This window comes from Ostrea edulis, chromosome 7 (genome assembly GCF_947568905.1).
Source record: "Ostrea edulis chromosome 7, xbOstEdul1.1, whole genome shotgun sequence".
In the NCBI taxonomy this organism is placed as follows: domain Eukaryota; kingdom Metazoa; phylum Mollusca; class Bivalvia; order Ostreida; family Ostreidae; genus Ostrea; species Ostrea edulis.
Genome location: NC_079170.1, coordinates 48,567,580 through 48,592,217, shown reverse-complemented (window position 1 = coordinate 48,592,217; position 24,638 = coordinate 48,567,580). Strand labels below are relative to the sequence as shown.

Here is a 24,638-nt window from a genome sequence, read left to right as displayed (position 1 = left end):
TGGACTCCGGTGAAGGCGTCAGTCAAAATATTCAGCCGAGCCGATAATATGTTAGTTTTGCGGGTAAAGCGTATAAATATATGCACACGCAGCTTCTGACGATAGTCTATGATAATCTTCCCTTTATATATCTATATATATATATATAGTGTATGGTTCAATAAATGTAAAATGAGAAGCTTTCGTAATATGTGACAAGTCGGTCATCTTCTAGCATCCGAGTAAAATTCACATTATCGAACCAATCTCACGACCGCTAATCACGTGACTTACACATGCTCAATTGCACGAAAAATGCGGACGAAGGTCCATACAATGGAAAATGCAAACAATTAAGCATGCAACACCTTTATCAATAACGAATTGTCACATAGCTTATATATATCAACATTTGAAGAATTTTCGCATGAACCATTCTATTCTAAAATGGTAGTTCTACGTTGGTTATCAGCCCAAAACTTTCCGACTGTCAAAATTAAACTGTCAGTGTTCTCTGCTTCTGTCGCACGTAGAACTACCACTTTAGTGTAGTCCGTGAGAAAATTCTTGAAAAGTTGATTTATATTATGTGACAATTTATTATTTAGAGTGGTTACTGACTTGTTTGAAGTTTCCCATTGTGGCGACTTTCGTTCGCATTTTCCGTGTAATAGATCATGTGAATGTCACGTGACTCGCCATTGATATTCATAGCCCTGGGTCAGGAAATCTGATGCTAGAGTGGAGGCAAAAACCTGAAATATTTAAAATATGCAATCTTCGAAAATCTTCTTTATTAAGGAACATCTATCAAACATACTGCATATCGTTATGATGTGCAAAATTAATATCAGCGAGATTCGTCAAGGCTGGATATTTGGACTGACGTCTCTTCCTCGACGAATAGTGCAAAGTATTCTCTCAATAGACTTATGCCACGATTCAATACGATACATAATACGACCACTCAGTCACAATTTCAAAAGTAAACTATTTCTAAAACCGACGAACGGTAAAATGTCTATGTAGTTCATTATTGTTTTTTTTTCACACTCGAGGCTAACAGCTATGGAGCGCCAAATTAACATAAACTCAAATAATTGAAGATATCTTCAATTATTTGAAGATAGCATCAATTGAATTATTGCTCTCTTTAATTGAATTAATGCGCGCATTAAATCAATTATTGCTCTCATCAAATGAATCAATGCGCGCTTCAATTGAATTATTGCTCTCATCAATTGAATTAATGCGCGCATCAATTGAAATAATGAGAGGAATGATTGATTTAATGCACGCATTAATTCAATTATTGCTCTCTTCAATTCAATTGATGAGAGCATCAATTGAATTAATGAGAGCAATAATAGATTTGATGCGCGCATTAATTCAATTATTGCTCTCTTCAATTCAATTGATGAGAGCATTAATTTCGTAGAAATATTGCTCGCAATAATTGATTTTGAGCTCGGTATAAATAATTTGATGATCTCTTTAATTCAATTGAAGATATCTTTAATTATTTACAATGCTTTTGTATAAGGAATTAATGCGCGCATCAATTCTTTTAAAGAGAGCAACAATTCAATTAAAGAGATCATTAATTCAATTGTGGATATGTTGAATTGAAGATATCTTTAATTATTTAGTTGCTCTCTCTCTAAAAGAATTATTGCTCTCTTCAAATGAATTAAAGATATCATTATTTCAATTGAAGAGAGCAATAATTGAATTAATGCGCGCATTAAATCCATTATTGCTCTCATCAAATGAATTAATGCGCGCATCAATTCAATTATTGCTCTCTTCAATTGAATTGTAACGCGCATCAATTCAATTGTTGATATCATTAATTCATTTGAATAGATCATTAATTCAATTAAAGCGCGCATCAATTCAGCAGAAGAATTAATGCTATCATCAATTCATTTAATGCGTGTGATAACTCAGAATCGAAGATATCATTAATTATTTGAAGAGATCTTTAATTAATTGTTGCGCGCATCAAATGAATTGATGATATCTTCAAATAATTGAAGATATCTTCAATTATTTGAGTTTATGTTAATTTGGCGCTCCATAAACAGCAGCGTGACCACTACGCCTTCGGGCACCATTCTGTCCCACGTGCATGTAAAAATAATAAGTACAAATGCTTTCTTTCAAAGCTGAAGCTGCAGACACCACAACACAAGCTGCAGACACCACAACACAAACTGCAGTCACCACAACGCAAGCTGCCGAAACCACAACGCAAGTTGTCGACACCACAACGCAAGCTGCAGACACCACAACACAAGCTGCAGAAACCACAACGCAAGTTGTCGACACCACAACGCAAGCTGCAGACACCACAACGCAAGCTGCCGACACCACAACGCAAGTTGTCGACACCACAACGCAAGCTGCAGACACCACAACACAAGCTGCAGAGACCACAACGCAAGTTGTCAACACCACAACGCAAGCTGCAGACACCACAACGCAAGTTGTCGACACCACAACGCAAGCTGCAGACACCACAACGCAAGTTGCCGACACCACAACGCAAGTTGCAGACACCACAACACAAGCCGCAGACACCACAACACAAGCCACTGTCACCACAACACAAGCCACTGTCACCACAACACAGGCTGCAGACACCACAACGCAAGCTGCCGACACCACAACGCAAGCCGTCGACACCACAACGCAGGCTGACACCACAACGCAAGCCGCCGACACCACAATGGAAGCCACAGACACCACAATGCAAGCTGCAGACACCACAACGCAAGCCGCAGACATCACAACGCAAGCTGCAGACACCACAACGCAAGCTGCAGACACCACAACGCAAGTTGTCGACACCACAACGCAAGCTGTAGACACCACAACGCAAGTTGCCGACACCACAACACAAGCCGCAGACACCACACCACAAGCCACTGTCACCACAACACAAGCCATTGTCACCACAACACAAACTGCAGCCACTACAACGCAATTCGCCGACACCACAACGCAAGTTGCCTACACCACAACGCAAGTTGCCGACACCACATCGCAAGCTGCAGACACCACAACACAAGCTGCCGACACCACAACACAATCCGCAGACACCACAACGCAAGCCGCAGAGACCACAACACAGGCAATAGACACCACAACACAGGCTGCAGGCACCACAACACAGGCCGCAGACACCACAACACAAGCCGTTGTCACCACAACACAAGCTGCAGACACCACAACGCAATTTGCCGACACCACAACGCAAGTTGCCTACACCACAACGCAAGTTGCCGACACCACATCGCAAGCTGCAGACACCACAACGCAAGTTGCCGACACCACAACGCAAGCTGCAGACACCACAACACAAGCTCCAGACACCAAAACACAAGCTGCCGACACCACAACACAATCCGCAGATACCACAACGCAGGCCGCAGAGAACACAACACAGGCAATATACACCACAATACAGGCTGCAGGCACCACAACACAGGCCGCAGACACCACAACACAGGCTGCAGATACCACAACACATGCTGCTGATACCACAACACAAGCTGCAACCACCACAACAGAAGCACCAACCACCACAACACAAGCACTAACCACCACAACACAAGCACCAACCACCACAACACAAACACCAACCACCACGACACAAGCACTAACCACCACAACACAAGCACCAACCACCACAACACAAGCTGCAACCACCACAACACAAGTACCAACCACCACAACACAAGCTGCAACCACCACAACACAAGCACCAACCACCACAACACAAGCAGTAACCACCACAACACAAGCACCAACCACCACAACACAAGCTGCAACCACCACAACACAAGTACCAACCACCACAACACAAGCACCAACCACCACAACACAAGCACCAACCACCACAACACAAGCACCAACCACCACGACACAAGCACCAACCACCACGACACAAGCACCAACCACCACAACACAAACTGCAACCACCACAACACAAGCACTAACCACCACAACACAAGCACCAACCACCACAACACAAACACCAACCACCACGACACAAGCACTAACCACCACAACACAAGCACCAACCACCACAACACAAGCTGCAACCACCACAACACAAGTACCAACCACCACAACACAAGCACCAACCACCACAACACAAGCACCAACCACCACAACACAAGCTGCAACCACCACAACACAAGCACCAACCACCACAACACAAGCACCAACCACCACAACACAAGCAGTAACCACCACAACACAAGCACCAACCACCACAACACAAGCTGCAACCACCACAACACAAGTACCAACCACCACAACACAAGCACCAACCACCACGACACAAGCACCAACCACCACAACACAAGCACCAACCACCACAACACAAGCACCAACCACCACGACACAAGCACCAACCACCACAACACAAGCACCAACCACCACAACACAAGCACCATCAACCACAACACAAGCACCAACAACCACAACACAAGCACCAACCACCACAGAAAATGTATGTGCTAGTGTCACGTGTCAAAATGGTGGCGTGTGTATTCGAATGGATGGCAAAGGTGTTTGCCGTTGTGATGGAAACTATACAGGAGACCGGTGTCAATACGGTATTATATTTATTGTATGTATTTGGCAAATGTATGTTTTTATACATTTTATTTAGCCAAATTAATCTGATATAACTTAATATAATCTGGCACAAATGTAGGAAGACAGGAAAATGTGTCAAGGACTGATTGGACATAACATATAACTCAAAACAAGCTCCAACCACCACAAAACACACACACATATCACTTTTTCTCACACATACAACCCAAAATTAGGTTGCAGTACATTTGGATAGCTTAATTATTTCTCTTTATACTTTGAAATGTGAACAGCATCCGTATCGTACACTAGTACGTCGGAAGTGAGGTGTTACTAGATAAAGTGTGGTAACAAAACAACTGAGACTCCACTGTAGACGCATACTGAATTGTGACAATTGGATGGACATAAAGTCCTCATCAAATTTCTTTGGAATACATGTATTTTGATACAGCCTAAGACAAAAATAAAATATATACAATGCATTATATCAATTGTGACATTAGTTTTCTGTCTTCTGCATTCAGCTATAGCGGGATATACTTCATGGTCCACGTGGGGGGGCATGTGATCAGGATTGTGGGGATGGTATCCAATTGAGGACACGCAACTGCACTGACGTCACAGGAGCAAACCGGGGCATGGACTGCGGAAATAATCTGCAAGAGGAAAAGGCATGCGTAGGTCTACCAAAATGTGTTGGTGAGTATAGTGATGAAGGGTTTTACATTTGTATCATCATGATTATAATGTATGGGTTATGTCCGCTTGGTTCATGTAGCAGTGCCTTTGATATTAAAAAAAATAGGGATAAAAAAAATTGAAAGAAGGGATTGTAGATTTTTAATTGAATGGTATTCAGGGTCATTGTACTCCTAAAGAGAAGGATATTAGATCCAAAATAAATCTTTTCTATCCAACTCGAAAAGTTGGGGGCTGTTATGTCTGCATTATCTCTGGTCTATCCCTGTTTTTCCCCCACAGAGCTGTTGTTAGGTCGCTGAGAAAGCGGGTATAATGTATTCACATACTTCTTTCCATTTATTTCACACAAACTTTACAAACCCCAGCACCCAATATAATAATCAACCCCAGTCCCCAGTATAATAATTAACCCAGTTCTCAGTATAATAATTAACCCAGTCCCCAGTATAATAATTAACCTCAGTCCCCAGTATAATAATCAACCCCAGTCCCCAGTATGATAATTAACCCCAGTCCCCCGTATGATAATCAACCCCAGCCCCCAGTATGATAATTAACCCTTGTCCCGAGAATGATTATGAACCCAGTCCCCAATATAATAATCAACTCCAATCTCCAGTATGATAATTAACCCCAGTCCCCCATATAATCAACCCAAGTCTCCAATATAATAACCAACCCTAGTCCACGGTATAATAATCAACCCCAGTCCCCGGTATAATAATCAACCCCAGTCCCCAGTATAATAATTAATCCCAGTCCCCAGTATGATAATAAACCCCAGTCCCCGGTATAATAATCAATCCCAGTCCCCGGTATAATAATCAACCCCAGCCCCCAGTATATTAATTAACCCCAGTCCCCAGTATAATAATCTCTCCAGTATAATATTCAACCCCAGTCCCCAGTATAATAATCAACTCCAGTCCCCAGTATAATAATTAATCCCAGTCCCCAGTAAGACAATCAACCCCAGTCCCCGGTATAATAATCAACCCCAGTCCCCGGTATAATAATCAACTCCAGCCCCCAGTATATTAATTAACCCCAGTCCCCAGTATAATAATCACTCCAGTATAATAATCAACCCCAGTCCCCAGTATAATAATCAACCCTTGTCCCCAGAATAATAATTATACCCCCGTATACTGGAATCGGGTTGTCCGTCTGTCTGTCCGTCCGTCCGTCCGTCTGTAGACGAAATGGTTTCCGGGCTCTAAAGGATTATCCTTTCCAACTACAGGCACCATATCATGCATATGGACTACGTATGGGAGGGAGATGTTCCCTATTGATTTTGGGGTCAAAAGGTCAAAGGTCAAGCGCACTGGACATCGAAGTAGCAATATGGTTTCCGGGCTCTAAAGCGTTATCCTTTCCACCTACAGTCACCATATCATACATATGGACTACCCATGGGATGAAGATGTTCCCTATTGAAGTAGCAATATGGTTCGGTTTGTCATGCCATTTGTTTTTTACACTCAGAAAAGAGGTAGTTTATACCTATTACCAACACCCTTTGGGAGATTGGGGTAAATGGGGGTATTCTTAGTGAGCATTACTCACAGTACCTCTTCTGAAACCAGTCCCCAATATAATAATCAACTCCAATCTCCAGTATAATAATTAACCCAGTCCCCAGTATTATAATGAACCCCAGTCCATAGTATAAAAGTCAACCCAGTCTCCAGTATAATAATCAACCCCAGTCCCCAGTATAATAATTAACCCCAGTCCCCAGTATAATAACCCTAGTCCCCAGTATAATAAACAACTCCAGTCCCCAGTATAATATTCAACCCCAGTATCCAATATAATAACCAACCCTAGTCCCAGGTATGATAATCAACCCCAGCCCCCAGTATAATAATCAACCCCAGTTCCCTGTATGATAATAAACCCCAGTCCCAAGTATAATAATCACCCCAGTATAATAATCAACCCCAGTCCCCAGTATAGTAATCAACCCAGTCCCCAGTATAATAAACAAACCATTCCCCTGTATGATAATAAACCCCAGTCCACCAGTATAATAATTAACCCCAGTCCTTGTTACGATAATCAACCCCAGCCCCCAGTACAATAATCAACCACAGCCCTCAGTACAATAATCCACCCCAGCCCCCAGTATAATAATCAACCCAGTCCCCTGTATGATAATAAACCCCAGTCCACCAGTATAATAATTATAACCCCAGTCCTTGTTTTGATAATCAACCCCAGCCCCCAGTATAATAATCAGCCACATCCCCCAGTATAATAATCAACCCCAGTCCGCAGTATAATAATTAATCCCAGTCCCCAGTATGATAATCAACCCCAGTCTCCAGTATAATAATCAACCACAGCCCCCAGTATAATAATCAACCCCAGTCCCCAGTATAATAATTAATCCCAGTCCCCAGTATAATAATCAACCACAGCCCCCAGTATAATAATCAACCCCAGTCCCCAGTATAATAATCAACCCAATCTTCCAGTATGATAATCAACCCCAGAGCCCAGTATAATAATCAACCCCAATCCCCAGTATAATAATTAATCCCAGTCCCCAGTATGATAATCAACCCCAGTCTCCAGTATAATAATCAACCCAAGTCCCCAGTATAATAATTAACCCCAGTCCCCAGTATAAAAATTAACCCCAGTCTCCCAGTATAAAAGTCAACCCCAGTCTCCAGTATAATAATTAACCCCAGTCTCCGAGTATAAAAGTCAACCCCAGTCTCCAGTATAATAATTAACCCTAGTTCCCAGTATGATAATTAATCCCAGTCACCAGTACAATAATCAACCACAGCCCCCATTACAATAATCAACCCCTGTCTCCAGTATAATGATTCCTAGGCCATTAATTATCTATTACCAATGCTTCCTTTTATAATGCTGTATTATTTTCTTACATTAGTCTCTGAAGAAGAGACAACATAAATTCCTGAATTTAAATATGTTCAAAAATATTTCACAATATCTTCAGTAATCCAAATGCTAGCTAATCCTGATCTCTGTGGGATCATTAGTTCTGTATTTTTCTATAAAATGTTCCTCATGGTCTCAAATGAGCAGGGACATAGCTTAATCAATGATATGAATAAACAATCAAAATATTTGTGTAAATCTACATACTACTAAATTCATGTAAATTCTAAATCGAATATTAAGGATATGGGATTTTCCACATCCTCTCTTGTTACATGTAGGGAGTGTTGTTTATCCAGTTTACATAACTTCTAAGAGTGTGTCTTAAACAGTATTCACACGATTTCTCTTGCCCTTGCATGTGTGGAAACAATTCTTGCATGGTTAGTTTCAAATGTTGCATGATTTTCAAGAATTTTATGATTAAAACAGAAGAACACGGAGATAAATTTACATCCAGTAGCAACATCTCTACATATGTGAAAAATTCTGTGACGTATACAGTAAAACAACAAACAAAATATGCAATGTCAGCACCACTTGTCAAATAAATAGAAAAATAAATTATACCCATGAAAATTGATAGATCTATGTTTAATTGAAATTAAAGCAAATGAATTCGTAACTTGTGAGTTTCAACATCAACCGCATTTCTATTAAACTGTTTAACGTGAAGAGGACTTAGTTAAAATTTTGAGACTCAGAAACCACGATTTTCAGAAACTGATATTTGTCAACAATATATCAAATCACATTGTACTAACTGCATTGATTATGCTTACCCTGTCTTATAAAATGTGATTTTCCTAAATGATTACCCATGGAAGTGTCACCTTGAGAAATAATATAAATACTGTAATGGAGAAGAGAGAACGTGTGTGTTGGCAATATATGCAAATTGCCGGTTCAAAATATGCCATTATAAAGAATATTTTGAATTTTTTATACCTTAAGGACACATTAAAAATAATGCCATTCATCTTCAATTTCACTGTCCACAAGTACATAAAGGACAGGATTAATGAAGTTACAATGGAATAAATCTTTTGTATACATGATATAACAAGACTAGGTTAATGTTTTATTTGTGAATGTGGCCTTCAAAGATGCAATATTATGAATATTCTCCAGTTTGAATGAACTATGCATTGTAGGTTCAGTATTATTCATAATTAAGACAAATTACTTGCCGGGGGAAAATTAATGCCGGGGCATACGTCACATTTCAGTCATCCTTATATCATCTACAACCATACAAATTCCGTGTTTTCATTTATTTAAGGTATGTCAGTAGCTGAGGCTCTGGAGCTGTGATACCTATGAAATTTTTGTTTGATATTTTTGTTCATTCTGTTTTTCAGTGACGGCTAATCCATGTGAAGCGGTTATCAATCCATGTTTAACCGATGGCGTGCTGCATACATGTCGTGTTCAGTCAGGAGGGAAGTTCAAATGTACATGCAAAGATGGATTTGTCAATGATGCAAATGGAGTATATTGTGCTAGTAAGTATACAAAAGGGAAAAGTAACACTAAATGGATGTGTCCTAAAATAAGTTTTTCAAATGATTTTAGTTATTTCACTACACACTTTAAGTTTATGGTCACTTAAAAGGAGCATAAAACAATGAGAGAATGTAGAGATATGAGAAAAAGATGTGAAAAGGAAGCCCAATGATTATGTCTCGGAGTCTAGCTGTTTGTGGTGAATAATAGAGTAAAATGGGGAAACATTTTATGCTTTGAGGAACAGATGAATCAATTTTGCCTCAGCAACAACAGGCCCCAGAATTGTCTAGTCAGGTTCCCCACCAACAGCAGAACCCCAAAATTCTCTAGTCAAGTTCCCCACCAACAGACCCCAGAATTCTCTAGTGAGGTTCCCCACCAACAACAGACCCCATAATTCTCTAGTCAAGTTCCCCACCAACAACAGAACCCCAGAATTCTCTAGTCAGGTTCCACAACAACAGAACCCCAGAATTCTCTGGTTAGGTTCCACAACAACAGATCCCAGGATTCTCTGGTGAGGACCCCCACCAACAACATACCCCCAGAATTCTCTAGTGAGGATCCCCACCAACAACAGACCCCAGAATTCTCTAGTGAGGATCCCCACCAACAACGTACCCCAGAATTCTCTAGTGAGGATCCCCACCAACAGCAGACTAAAAGAATTCTCTAGTCAGGTTCCCCACCAACAGCTCCATGGCACCAAGGATTAAAGTTAAAGTTAGGGTCTGTTCATTAGGGAAGTTTAAACAGACAACTGTTTGGTTTTTGCCGAAATGAAGATGAGTCTTTAAGATATTGAATCATCTTATATAAAGTTAGAATTTACACTAATGGTATTGTAACATGATATACCCGGTGTATGAAAGTTTACTTTCAATTCAACATTAATCATATTTATACTAGTAACAATACTGTTCCTTTTCAGATGAAAATGAATGTAATAATGTCAACAATGACTGTAAAGACGTCAACACAAAATCCTTCAAAGTGGGCGTGTCTGGATGTAGGGACACTGTAGGGAGCTATGATTGTGTATGTTCCAGTGGGTTTACTTACAACAGTACAAATAGGGCATGTAATGGTAAGTCTATTGTGTAGGGAGCTAGATATATATAAGATTGTATATGCATTGTGCTCCCGTTGTTACCTACTATAAACACTACCAATCAAGCATGACAAATTTTATCAACATCAGTCTAAGAAATTTTTAAAAAGTAATAGAAGAATTTGCTGAATTACTCTGTTTGAAAAGGGATAGATTCTTTACAGTATCAAATATCATGATACACCTACTGTATTGAATGATACATTACAATACAGTTGGAACCCATATCAACTTTATTTCTAGCTTTAATAAGTACATATATGTGTGCTGGCAGTGACTGTTTTCCAGACTTTAGGGGGGGGGGCTCTTCTGAAGCTATTGATGTAAAACTTTTGTTGAATCAGTGTGTTACAGATCAAGGTTGTGTTTGGGCTCTGTTGACCTGTTCTTGAAAGAGTTATGTACCTTGAACTTAGCGAATTTCAGGGATTTGAGAGTTTGTTATCAGGACCTTTCATTAAGGTTATCCTTGTAGCTATTGAATTGATGTAATTCATGAACTCGTATTAATGAGTACATGTAAATAAAAAGAACAAGGTACGATTGTATACATAAAAAGGCCCAAAAATTTTCTCTCTATAAAATGTGTCTGGAATTAACCTTAATCAGCGTTTTAAGAAAGTAAATTATATGTCAGGTATACTATGTCAACAAAATAAGAATGATATTCCTAAATGAATAGCATTATGACATCACGAATAAAACATTTCCCGCCTTTTTTTTCAAAATATGCCTGAAAACTGTCAAATGTCATACAGATTATTGCTCAGGAAAAGATGTGCGCATTTGTCGAGCAAAATGAAAATAATATATATTGTGTATTATTTTAAGATGAAAATCTTACTTGAATATGAATTTGCTCGACGCATGCGCTGTATGTTTCCTGAAAGGAAACCCACCTGAATTTCTAGGTATTTTCATTGAAAACGGCATTTTTGCAATTTTATGCCAGCTTCAAGCTCTCGTCATATGACACAAATCATTTTGCTGATCAAACTGAGCGAAGTTTGGGTTTGCTAATCAATTCCTTATTTGAATGCCAGGGTTTGAGCTCCAAGTGCAATCATCGATATTTTGGGCCAGATGGCTTAGAAACTGTACCTACCTCTTTGAGTGTGGAATTTCTTGACCTAATTTTGAATGAATTTTGGACTTTAAACTTTGCAAATTTCAGGGGTTTGACAGTTTCCAGGACTTCTTTTTGACTCCCTGTGGCTACTGATTAAAAAATTATACCTGAACTTATGACGGGAGCTCTATTGTGATCAGTGTATGCATGTTTCCATGCATTGACAGTTTTCTGGACTCTTATTGGCTCTCCTTGCAGTTAATCGGCTATCAAATATGCAATTCTTATGTAAAATGTATCAATGGGATACAGATTAATGTTTGAGTTTGGGCATTATTAGCCAAGTTTTGAAAGAGTTTTAGACCTTGAACTTTACAAAAAAGTAGGTACAGTTTCTAAAGTCATTTGGTCCAAAATATCGATGATTTCACTTGGAGCTCAGACCCTGGCATTCAAATAATGAAGAAATTAGCAAACCCAAAATCCACTCAGTTTGATCAGCAAAATGATTTGTGTCATATAACGAGAGCTAGAACTTGGCATAAAATTGCAAAAATGCCATTTTCAATGCATGAAAATATCAACAAATTCAGGTGGTTTTCCTTTGAGAAAACATACAGCGCATACTTCGAGGAAATTTATATTCAAGTATGTTTTTCATCTTAAAATAATACACAATATATATCATTTTCGTTTTGCTCAACAAAGCGCACATCTTTTCTTGAGCAATGATCTGTATGACATTTTACAGTTTTCAGGCTTATTTTGAAAAAAAGGTGGGAAATGTCTTATTCATGATGTCATAATGCTATCCAATTAGGAATATCATTCTGATTTTGTTGACATAGTATACCCAACACATATTTTGCTCTCTTAAAACGCTGTATAAGCTAGGTTAATTCCAAACACATTTTAAGGAGAGAAAATTTTTGGGCCTTTTTATGTATACAATCTGTTCTTTCAGGGGTTTGACAGTTTTTAGGCCTTTGTTGACTATCCAGCTATTGTAAATGTATATGCATAAACACGATATTGTGTCAATGGTTTTCAGATTCAGATTGACTTTGGGATTTATTAACTGATTTTGAAAGAGATACTTGGGAAATAAAGCGACAAAGTGGGACCCCTTTGAGATGCATGCTACTCATCACAATGATTACTAGTTGTGGACCTGGATTTATTTTGCAGAGATTTTGAATTTGTAGGTGCATTGTATTTATGAATATATCAATTTTGTAAATAATAACAAATGTCCTCATCTTTATTTTGTAGATATTAATGGTATATATTCGTAGATACTAATGATATTAACTGAGTGTATTTAATTTGTATGAATTAATGAGTGTACCGGTATGTATTTTGTAGATATTAATGATATATATCTGCAGTAGATACTAATGATATAACCGAGTGTATGTAATTTGTATGAATTAATGAGTGAATGTATTTTGTAGATATTAATGAGTGTATCAGCAGTGACACCAATAACTGTGACATTTCAACCAGAGCGACCTGCACTAACACACCTGGCAGTTTTACCTGTGCTTGTAAAGCGGGATACCAAGGCGCAGGAACCACAGGATCATGCAAAGGTTTGATTTTGATAGACGATAATCTCTTTTATCCAGGTCTGTATAGGGGTATATTGATACATACTGGTATTTAACTGTCCAGTGATATTCAACATGGATAATAACTGATTTGGAGGCAGGTTTACTAAAAAGCAATTAATTTAGCTCGGAATTGATGTATCTTAAATGCAAGACAATTTATGCTATTGATACATTGTAGCAAATGTGGGAACAGTTCGAGTTATGTGGCAAATAAATATTAAAACTGTTACTTATAAGTTGTGCCTATTGCTCAGCGATCATTACAACATTTGATGTAAAAACAAACATATTTCTTTGTTGATCTTCATTGAATATCGTCAGGGAAATAATGTTAATTTCAGCAAAGCACAAGTTAACTTTTTGAAACATTAAAGTTTTAAGAGACCATATATATATATATATATATATATATATATATATATATATATATATATATATAAAGCACAGAAAATTTCACTTTATTTGGATTCCCACTTCCGCGCCTACCCGGGGTTGAACTCACGACATGCGGAACCAAATCTCCTAGCAGCGTGTAACCAGCGCACTAGACCACTCGACCATCTAGGCAAGTCTAAAAAACTTGCTTTCGATGACGATGGAATTCTTGCCACGCTGTCACACGCTACACTGTCATTGAGAATGGAAATGGGATACAATTATTAACGTACATTTAAGAGGATCATACATGATACACATTGCATTCTAAATATCTTATATAAAGCACGGAAATATATCCCATTTCCATTCTTAATGACCGTGTAGCGTGTGACAGCGTGGTGAGAATTCCATCGTCATCGAAAGCAAGTTTTTTTTTAGACTTGCCTAGATGGTCGAGCGGTCTAGTGCACTGGTTACACGCTGCTAGGAGATTTGGTTCCGCAGGTCGTGAGTTCAACCCCGGGTAGGGGCGGAAGTGGGTATCCAAATAAAGTGACATTTTCTGTGCTTTATATTAAATATATCTTCACTTAGGGCAGTTATGTTCATTTCAGAGTTCATTTCTATATCCATGCTTTATTTAAGATATTTCGAATGCAATGTGTATCATGTATGATCCTCTTAAATGAACATAACTGCCCTAAGTGAAGATATATTTAATATAAAGCACACGCTCATTGATAACGGAAATGCGATACAGTTATTAAAGCTGACATGAATTAATAAATACGTACACCTTTCTCATCTTATCCGCCATATTTCTCTCAGGTAGCCTAATTTACTCTACCCGTATATACCCCAAATGTGATTGTCACACCTGAGTGATTTTTCTAGGTGGACTCGACCAGTGCACATCTCCGATAGTAATATATAGGGAATGCGAAACAAATAAAATATAAAAAAAAAGCTTTTCTTGCATACTTGCAAGTACATGCAAGTATTTGCAGTTTCTTATGAAATAAATGCGGAGAAATCATTTGCCAATTACATACTGATAAAATGGAATAAGCAAAGAGCATAAAATATATTATTTATATCAATTCTTGCAAAATACAGGTCCATGCCATATGCATAATATGTAATGCACGTGGCATATTCGCCAAAAAAAACTCGTATCAAATACGGACGTCTATTCAACAGGTATCGGAGATGTGCACTTACCGAAAATATTAGATTCTCTTTATTCTGATAAATCCACAAAACAAAATGATAAACTCCATTTGTATCTCGTTAGAACTTTACAACAAGTTGTCATTCCATTATTCAGACTGCGACACACTTCACCCGTGCCAAATGGGGTGTATTCAATCGGGGGAGATGTCAGAGTCGAAATTTTTTCCTGTATTGAATGCTTGTCTGGTCGAGGTTTTCCAGTTTATAGAAATCGGGAATCTAATCATATACATTGAGCATCTGGTTGGATATATTGCGTGCTCAATTAAAAATTTATCGATGATCATATACAAACTTGGATATACAAATAAGGGAATAATGATCGAAAATATACATCTGTTTAAAAATGCGGGTATTACATTTGCAATCCATAATAAACAGTTGATTACACAAAGACACATATAAAAGGAAATGTATAAACGAAAATATAGTTTTATTGTTTCTTTGGGAACCACATAATTATTTACGGTCTCCGTATGTCCATATTCATTGATTGGACGAGAGAGAGAGAGAGAGAGAGAGAGAGAGAGAGAGAGAGAGAGAGAGAGACTGTCCTACTTCGATGTAGAATACATCATTTCACAGAAGGAAAGAAAATTGATCACTGATATAATGGTAAGCTTACAAGCATTAAAAATTTTCAGCTCTTTAAAAATTTGTTATTGACAATATATTAAAAACTTACAGGAGTTGATTGAATTCATTACAAATTTTAAAAAAATATCAGATTTAACTGTGCATGTAGAAAATACTGACTTTGTATGTTAGAATAACGGAAAAAAGTAAATTGTCAAAAAAGTGGGGAGAGCAGACCAGCCTCCCTGCCCACCCCAACCCCTTGTATACGTGCCTGAAACAACATCAATTCGTGTTGAAAGAAAGGTGCATATCTGCATTTCATTAAATTCCAAAGGAGCTCGGATTTATGTGTTCCCCTATTGATTATTTTGTATGCAAGATTCATTCCCGAATTTAGAATCATGCTTTCAGTCAGAGCAGAAATGAATTCATTTTGAAGTACATCTAGTTTGAATGCAAATGTGGGATTCCTTCTTTTAATTTCATCAGACTCATTTGAACCCCCTCCCCCAAACTATGCAGCTTTGTTTTTATTGATATCTAAATCGGCATATGAATCCGGATATACATTATAATGTTTTTTCGTGATCATATAGATATCGATACTAAAAAATGTTGATACTCTTGCCTTTTGCATATCCTGCTAATGCATTACAGTAGATTGACACTGTATCATATTAAAAAAAAACTCAACACGAATTTTACTAACTTATGAATACTAACATCTTATCGAATACATTTGAATTTGAAATTTCGACGTACAGCAGTATGTCTATTTTCAGAATATATCCATTGCGCCAGATCTCCGAAATGAATATAATCATTATGACATGTTACAGAAACGATAAAACACACATATGCTATAGTCCTGCAATGCATGCATGCGATTTTTCTGAATACATGTATTTATCTCTTCGGGAATGAAGTTCCTACGCTTAAAACTATCTTGGCCTTTATGCATTTTGTTTTGTGATTTTGGTTTACCATTCCTTACACTGTGTAAATGAAGTAAAACTTGGTAAAGGGTGCAATTCTACACCATACAATTAGTATGCATGCATGTGTTGAAAAGCAAAATGTACGTGTAATAACCAGACATGTATCGTCATTTTTCATGGGGTGGGGGTACAACAGGAAGAAAAAAAATGGAAAATTGGATTCTTTAAAATTTCTTGCCATTCAAAATAATATTTAAAAAGATGAACGAAAACATCAATAAAATAAAACATAAAACCCAAACAAACCAAGATGTTTTATCCGATGTTCAAAATCCTAATGTGGGGGCGAAGGGTTACAAGAGTCTTTTATTTTGACTGCCTCAATAATTCCCCCCTACACTTTATTTTCTTCCATCGTTGGGGGTGGGATGGGGTGGTTAGAGTCCTCTACTATGAGTGCCTCATAATATCTTCATTTTCTTAATTGGTGGTGGTGTGTCTTCTACTATTATATCAGAACTTTCAAGCTGGGGTCAATTTTTGGGGGAGGGGGTTGTCACCCAATATATTTTTTATTTGCATTACAAAATAACGGCCTCTCACTTCTGCATCTGTCGGCGCGGGTTCGAACCCCGCTCGCGCCGGTAAGTGAGAAAGTTTCCCAGTTTACTTTCGGAAGGTCGGTGGTCTCTTCCCGGGTACATTGTATCTGGTTTCTCTCTTCCACCAACAAAAACTGGGCGCCACCAGATAACTGAAAAATTGTTGAGTGTGGCGGAAAACATAAACAAACCAAACAAACAAAATAACAAAAGTGGATATTGTTATCAAAGGTGGGGAACAGACACTCTTGTCCCCTCCCCTTGATTCTAAGTACTTTGACCTTTGTATTTAGGAGAGAGCCTACGTTGGCTATGCCTTTTACCCAATCCTGTTTCTCAATAAAATATGTTTAAATAAAAAAAAATCTATGTGCTTGATAACTTCGCATATGATAAACTCAATTATTACATTTTGCATTACTACAATTTGCATCCGACGCAGAATGAAATAAAGCAAAATGGCATAGATATATAAGATCTATTAAGCGCCGAATTAGCATAAGATGAAGTAATTGAAAATAACATTATTTAAAGATGTGTTTAATCTTTAATTATTGCGTGCTTTAAATGAATCAAATAAATCTGTAATATCAATTAATGAGAGCAATATTGAGTTACTTTTCTCTTACATTGAATTAACGATATCATTTGTCTTAATAAGAGCGCGATTATTACAAGATCATCGTTTGAATCTCTCTCTCTCTCTCTCTCTCTCTCTCTCTCTCTCTCTCTCTCTCTCTCTCTCTCTCCATACACTCGTGTAGTGTTGTATATGCAAATTATCTATGCACACACAATTTATGTACCTAAAAGATTTCCTAATTTATAAATCTGCAATACTCTGACAAGCAAATCATATGGTATAAGGATTCATGCACAATACAGGGTAAATATCCTACTCTGATACTTCCCCTGATTGAAGATAGATGATCGGCACGGGCTAAGTGTGTCGCAGTCGGTACAATGAACAATATTGTTTATGTTGGAATACAAATGGAGTGTACCGTTTTGTTTCATAGATTATGCTAATAAAGGGAGTTTTAATACTACATTGAGTATTTTCGATAAGTATACACGTACATCTTCGGTCCTTTACAGATATTACGAGTAGACCCAGGTAAATAATCATCCGCATTCGATGCTTTTTCATGGCGAGCATATATGACCATGTCTTCTTTATACGTACAGTAGCATTTATGTATTTGCATTTTGCTTGAAGTAAGTGTGAATGGTATAGATTTTATACCCTTTGCTTATTCCATGCAAGGTGAAGATAACGAACAGTGATCAATCTCATAACTCCTACAAGCAATACAAAATAGATAGTTGGGCAAACACGGACCCTTGGACACACCAGAGGTGGGATCAGGTGCCTAGGAGGAGTAAGCATCCCCTGTTGACCGGTCACACCCGCCGTGAGCCCCATATCCTGATCAGGTAAACGGAGTTATCCGCAGTCAAAATCAGTGTGCCAAGAACGACTTAACAATCAATAGATCTAGATAATAGATGAAATATTTCTCCGCATTTTTGTATAGTTTTGACGTATTTATTGCAATTGTACCACATTCACGTAAAGAAAAGGCATTCTATATTTATTTATCCAAAGCTTTTAGAATGATACACTACTGTACGATATGTGTATTGTAATTTTGAACACTGCATAATGTTTCAAAACGTGATTTCATTTCTTCTTGGTGTCCTATAAATTAGTATCGGAGATGTACGTGTTACCTGTCGAAGCTACCCGCACAGGTAAATCGAAGACACTGATGTGAAGTGAAGCGTAGCGCAAATCGTATCCTTATATACCATGCGGACCCTGATACATATAACAATAGAATATCCAACTAATATGGCGGATTAGCAAAGAAATATGGCGGACATATAGAATTATACCATATTTATTAATTCATGTCAGCTTTAACGTACATTTAAGAGTTCATTGCTATTTCCGTGCTTTATATATATATATATATATATATATATATATATATATATATATATATTGGGATAAATCTCCGATATAATGGACAAGAAGAGAGCTACGTGGGACTAGCAGACACAGAGTTCAAATTAAGATACGCCAACCACACTCATTCATTCCGTAATTCCACGAAAAAGAATACCACCGAGCTCAGCAAATTCATATGGACATTGAAAGACAAAAATATTGACTACAAAATCAAGTGGGAAATTTTAGGAAAAACATCATCATACTCAAACATTTCAAAAAAGTGCAACCTCTGTATTCTAGAGAAATTCTTTATAATATGTCATCCCGAAAAATCTTCATTGAATAAGCGTTCAGAACTTGTCAGCACTTGCCGTCATTCCCATAAATTTCTATTTACTCAATCCTGTGTGTAATCATGCTTAGCAACTATCCAGTATGTTTCTGTGTAACATATTCTCAGCCACGCGGATGTTTTTCGTTAGATGTCATTTTTCTCCCGACGAGTGAGGGGAAACCATCCCCTCACGAAACAGCCTGTAGAGAAATAAATGTTATGTGATTGAACTCCATCTGATCGTCAATTTATATATATATATATATATATATATATATATATATATATAAAAGCACTGAAAAGACCACGACACTGTTGGTTATTTAAAACTCAAATTTTCGACGCAACCCGCGTCTTTATCAAGAAAGCAGGGTGTTGTTGGGTTTTTGTGCTTTTATATGTATATATATATATATATATATATATATATATATATATATATATATGTATTAGATAGATAGATTAGATAGATAATATATATATATATATATATATATATATATATATATATATATATATATTCATCTTCAAATCAATTCAATAGCCGACGTCATAAAAAAAAATGCGTATTTGTGGAACAAGCGTTCGATTTGTAATCAACACACTATCAAAGCTGAGGAAAATGATGCACAAAGGTTTAATTTATCGACCCCATCGGTAATTGTAAAAATGATAATAAAGCCAATAATTTAAAAATTGAACAAATTCATGCTACATCTTATGTTGTAGTATTGACTGAATATCAGTAAAATGTCCGTCCTTAGTTGTTGTGTGGAAGTGAACCTCACAAGCTTGGTTTCCTCCTACACAACTACCAAGGCCTTACATATCTCTTGATTTTTATTACATTTTTTAAAACAAATTCTGTGCACTTCTAATTTAGAAAATTCACATTTCTTCACATTTTCAATAAGAGCGTAGATGAGATGTTAACATTATTATTATTTGCAAACTGTTTACTGATGTGATGTCACAATTATTGACTTGTATTTAAGCATATGTGATATCACTATTGAAGTAGTACGTAGGTCCATGGACATATACAGAGCAGACTTTTGTGGCTCAGTGATTGCCCCTATTTACTCTTAATAGAATCTACAGGAAAAAATGTTTTAGAAAATGTAATAATTTCTGAGATGTGCATAGAACCTCTTGACTATGTCTAGTATCACCCACAAGGAAACATTAATGTGCAGCATTTAAACTTCAGGACATTCATTGGTCTCTAGCTTTATTGTTATTTCATTTGTATGTTTCAGAGAACCGATTGCTTAGTTTTGTTAACCATACAAAGCTCTCATCATTCGATGCCTATTCCAAGTATTTCTTCCCACAATACGCAATAACTGTCGGATCTTTCCTGTATCCATCATTTTATGTAAGTTGAGAGTTCAAGTCTGGATAATCTGAAAATAGGATTAATTTATTCCACAAATTTAAATTAAGAACCAGACTATAAGTTCTGGATCCAGTTGCATGACTGTTAGTTAACTTTAACAGACAGTTGACTTCCTGTTAACTCTTACGTTTATATTACATTAACTAGATGTTTTATAACTGTCAGTTAAACTTAACTCATCTTTGCGCAACTGGGCCCAGATTAGCGCTGTGTTTACACTCATTTCAATTGCAATTCATTCTGTTCAACTGAATTGTTGTCAATATTGAAATAATGCTTTTTATTGAGTTGACTCTCGTAGTTCCTTGGCATCGGGGCCCATCCTGTGGATTATCCTCTTTGCCACCACCTTCAAATGTAACTGAATAATAATTAGAATATAGTTTGACTGCCAGTGTATGCTAATTGTTTTGTTAAGATAAAATCCTTGCCGTACACATAAACTTCTTAATAATGCCAATGGAACGCTAGCATTGTTTGTGAAATAATGTGAAAATATGTTAAAATCGGGTAACGATAGCAGGTATGCAACTGAATACAGTTGGGAGAAGATGAGACTGTGGATTTCAAAGTATAGACACTATATGTCATTGAATTCAAGATTTGTTATTAAAGTTTTGTATGATATATTCAGTTTTTAGCCTAACAATAATGGTGAAAGACTTGTGAAGACTTTCGAAATAATAATAATATTACGATCGTGCAAAAATATAAGGAAGAAGTTAGGAGATTAAGGACTTCGTATTACAGTGTACTTGATATATTGCATATAACCTTCATATAACCTTGAAAATAAGTGATGTGGCGATTAGTGAAATAATATTCTAACAGAATTATGATGAAAATATATATCTGAAATGAATTAAAGAGTTCTATATTTGCTTTGTGTAAATGCATAAACAACAAACGAGTTAACATCATTGACATACTTCGCATGATACAATTTCGCGGGAAAACTTACATATGTATGTAAATAGGATAGAGGAAGAGGCAATCAAGATATTTGAAGACTTCAAGAGAATAATTTGTATTGATACCTACCACAAATTGTGTCGTGGACTGTTATTTTTTTTGTCTTTCGTGGAAGGCTTTTTGATATTAGACATGTACCAGTAATTTTAAGTGATCATTAAAATTTAGGCCTATGCTCGGCGCTTATGGCCTTTGAGCAGGGAGAAATCTTTATCGTGGCGCACCTGCTGTAACATGGGGCCTCGGTTTTTGCTGTCTCATTTAAAGATAGTTGCCTCTTACGACAAGCAAGGGGTGCATAGGATCTTATTCTAACTGGAATCCGATGTGTAGGACACCATGGATAGTGACCTTTGATCTTGAACTTTGACCTTCAAATAACTTGTGTCTTATGATGTATAAAGCTTTTGTGGGTAGATGTGTTGTGTTCCTAGTTTGTGACCTTAATATTCCACTGCTATCTGGTTATAAGCATAATACTTATATGCATGTAGATTTTGTTCAGAATTAAATCTCATAAGATGGTGTATTTATCTTCCCTTTTTGGAAATCGTGGACTAGTTGACTGAGGCTCTTCTAAATTTGGATTTAGAAAAATTACAAGTTTCGTGTAATACAGCTGTTAAATACTTAAAACTACCATGTTTAATTTACCATGAAAATTTGCAATGAGTTGTACTCTGCTGTAGAATGATAGCAACTGTACATACTAGGCATTTATTTAATTTTCAGCATTAAATCCATTTTGTATTTCAATATTCTAGTTTGCAAGTGTAATATGGTCATTGTCATAAAAACTATAATATGTCTTGGTGATAGGGAATGATATCATATTATTTATGGATCCATATCACATGGCAACAAATTTCATATTACAACTTTTATTATTCTGTCTGCCTGTACTAGATAAAAACATCGCACCTTTTAAAGAATAAAATAAATAGGTCATTTATTAAATATACAATGAATGACAGTAAAGGGAACACAAAGTAGGATTCAAATATAAGTAAAAGTTACATACAAGTAAAATGTACAGACAATGTATAATGACAAATTGCCACATCTCAAAATTAGGACCTGAGAACAAAAAATGTGTCATCTGACATGTTATGACTAGTGAAAAATTATGGCATATTTGGCATATAAAAAATAGATGCAAACATAGACTCAAAATTCCCCTTTGTTTACGAAGTATCAAATAATGCTCATGCGCAGTCTGCAAGTATGCAAATAGGGTGCTATAAATACCACATAATAGTCCGAGCCATGTGCATAAACACAAGGCAACTGATATAAATGACTTATTGACATAAATCATTTTTGTGAAATCATAGTCACTAGAAAAGAGAAAAAACCAGTTTCATCACGCATTTTTATGTGTGTGTTATTATTCATAAACGTAATCATGAAATTCATCCTTTTCCAGTTATTTACACCTTGTATCAACCTGTGGTATTAATAAGCTATCACATCTTCCTCAAAAGCATTGTGGTATCCAAAATACAAGCGAACAGTCTGATTAAAATCAAATCTCTCACTTTGCTCGATATACATGTACAGACAATCGCTCCCACGCAGTGATTCTCCGTATATCAAGCGAAGTGAGAGTTTCGATTTTAATCAGACTGACAAGAGACAAACCACATCAAAAATCGTTCGTGATGATGATTTAGGGATATCTGCATTCATCCCCTGTATATCACTTTTAGTTTACAAGAGGAGGCCTGTTGCTCTTTACAACAGTCACCAGTGATACAGTAAGCACAGGAAGCAGACAGGCTTTCACCAATCCATCCAAGTTCTCCTTCGACTCATCATTCCAAGAAAAGGCTGCTTTTGCTCCATGGTGGTCTAACTTGGTTATGGGATTAGCAGTAAGTGAAGGAGAGATTATCAACAAAAAATAAAGATTCTTCATAAGTATGATAAATCATGAGAAATTTTATTTGTCCATAATGATTATGAATTTTTGAATCTGCAATTGCTATTATTTTAAGGTTAATGATGTTGTCATTACTTATAATGATTATATGTTCGTTTAACTGTTTGCCATTCATATAATTTATTTTGCAGGACAGTGCAAGTGGTGTATATTACAAAGAGTATTCTTCTACTGTTCCAACTGAAAATGCTGCAATGTTGGCACAGAAAAGTGATTTCAATACTAACAAAGGAGGTTTTAGCATGAATGCTCCAAAGCACATGATTGTGATTACATGGAACAAAATGGAACTGAGCAAAATTCCACGGAGTCCCTCTGAGGTGAACTGAAAAATGTCAATAGATTTATCTTATGTAGGCTGAGAAATGTCAATACATCTATTAGGGCTGGGTATTGTCTGGAAATTTTGTATTTCGTTTTTCTCATATTGCATATGAATTCACCTTTAATAAATCCCATAAAAATGAAGGATTATGTGCACTTTTGCATTTCAAATACAGGAACATGTTTGTCGGTTCTATGTACGTTCTAAAATGCAGGGTGCAAGTTGCTTGAAATCGTTTTCCTTTGTACACCGTAATGTTTAGGTAAGTAAGTAATATTTATTTAAAGTCGGCAATATACAATTTAAGCAGTTGGTAAGTATAATAAACTATAGTGAATAAATCATGGATTTCTTTCTCTTTTCCGTAAAATATAGCAAAGCCATCATCACGATAACACACGTGCCAGTGGTACATTATGCGATTTTATTTTAGGAATCTCAAGCTTGTAACTTAATTTCA

At 36.8% G+C, this 24,638-nt stretch overlaps 1 protein-coding gene across 1 annotated transcript in view; it reads left to right on the top strand.

Moving 5' to 3' along the window:
* The window catches only part of LOC130048704 (uncharacterized), a 161,728-nt gene that overhangs the window by 82,886 nt on the left and 54,204 nt on the right, over positions 1–24,638 (top strand). The window contains 9 exon segments of the mRNA XM_056145736.1: positions 4,125–4,607; positions 5,118–5,149; positions 5,151–5,292; positions 9,579–9,722; positions 10,658–10,813; positions 13,361–13,498; positions 20,800–20,918; positions 23,621–23,782; positions 23,985–24,173. Of these exon segments, the coding sequence (XP_056001711.1) occupies positions 4,125–4,607; positions 5,118–5,149; positions 5,151–5,292; positions 9,579–9,722; positions 10,658–10,813; positions 13,361–13,498; positions 20,800–20,918; positions 23,621–23,782; positions 23,985–24,173 (1,565 nt within the window).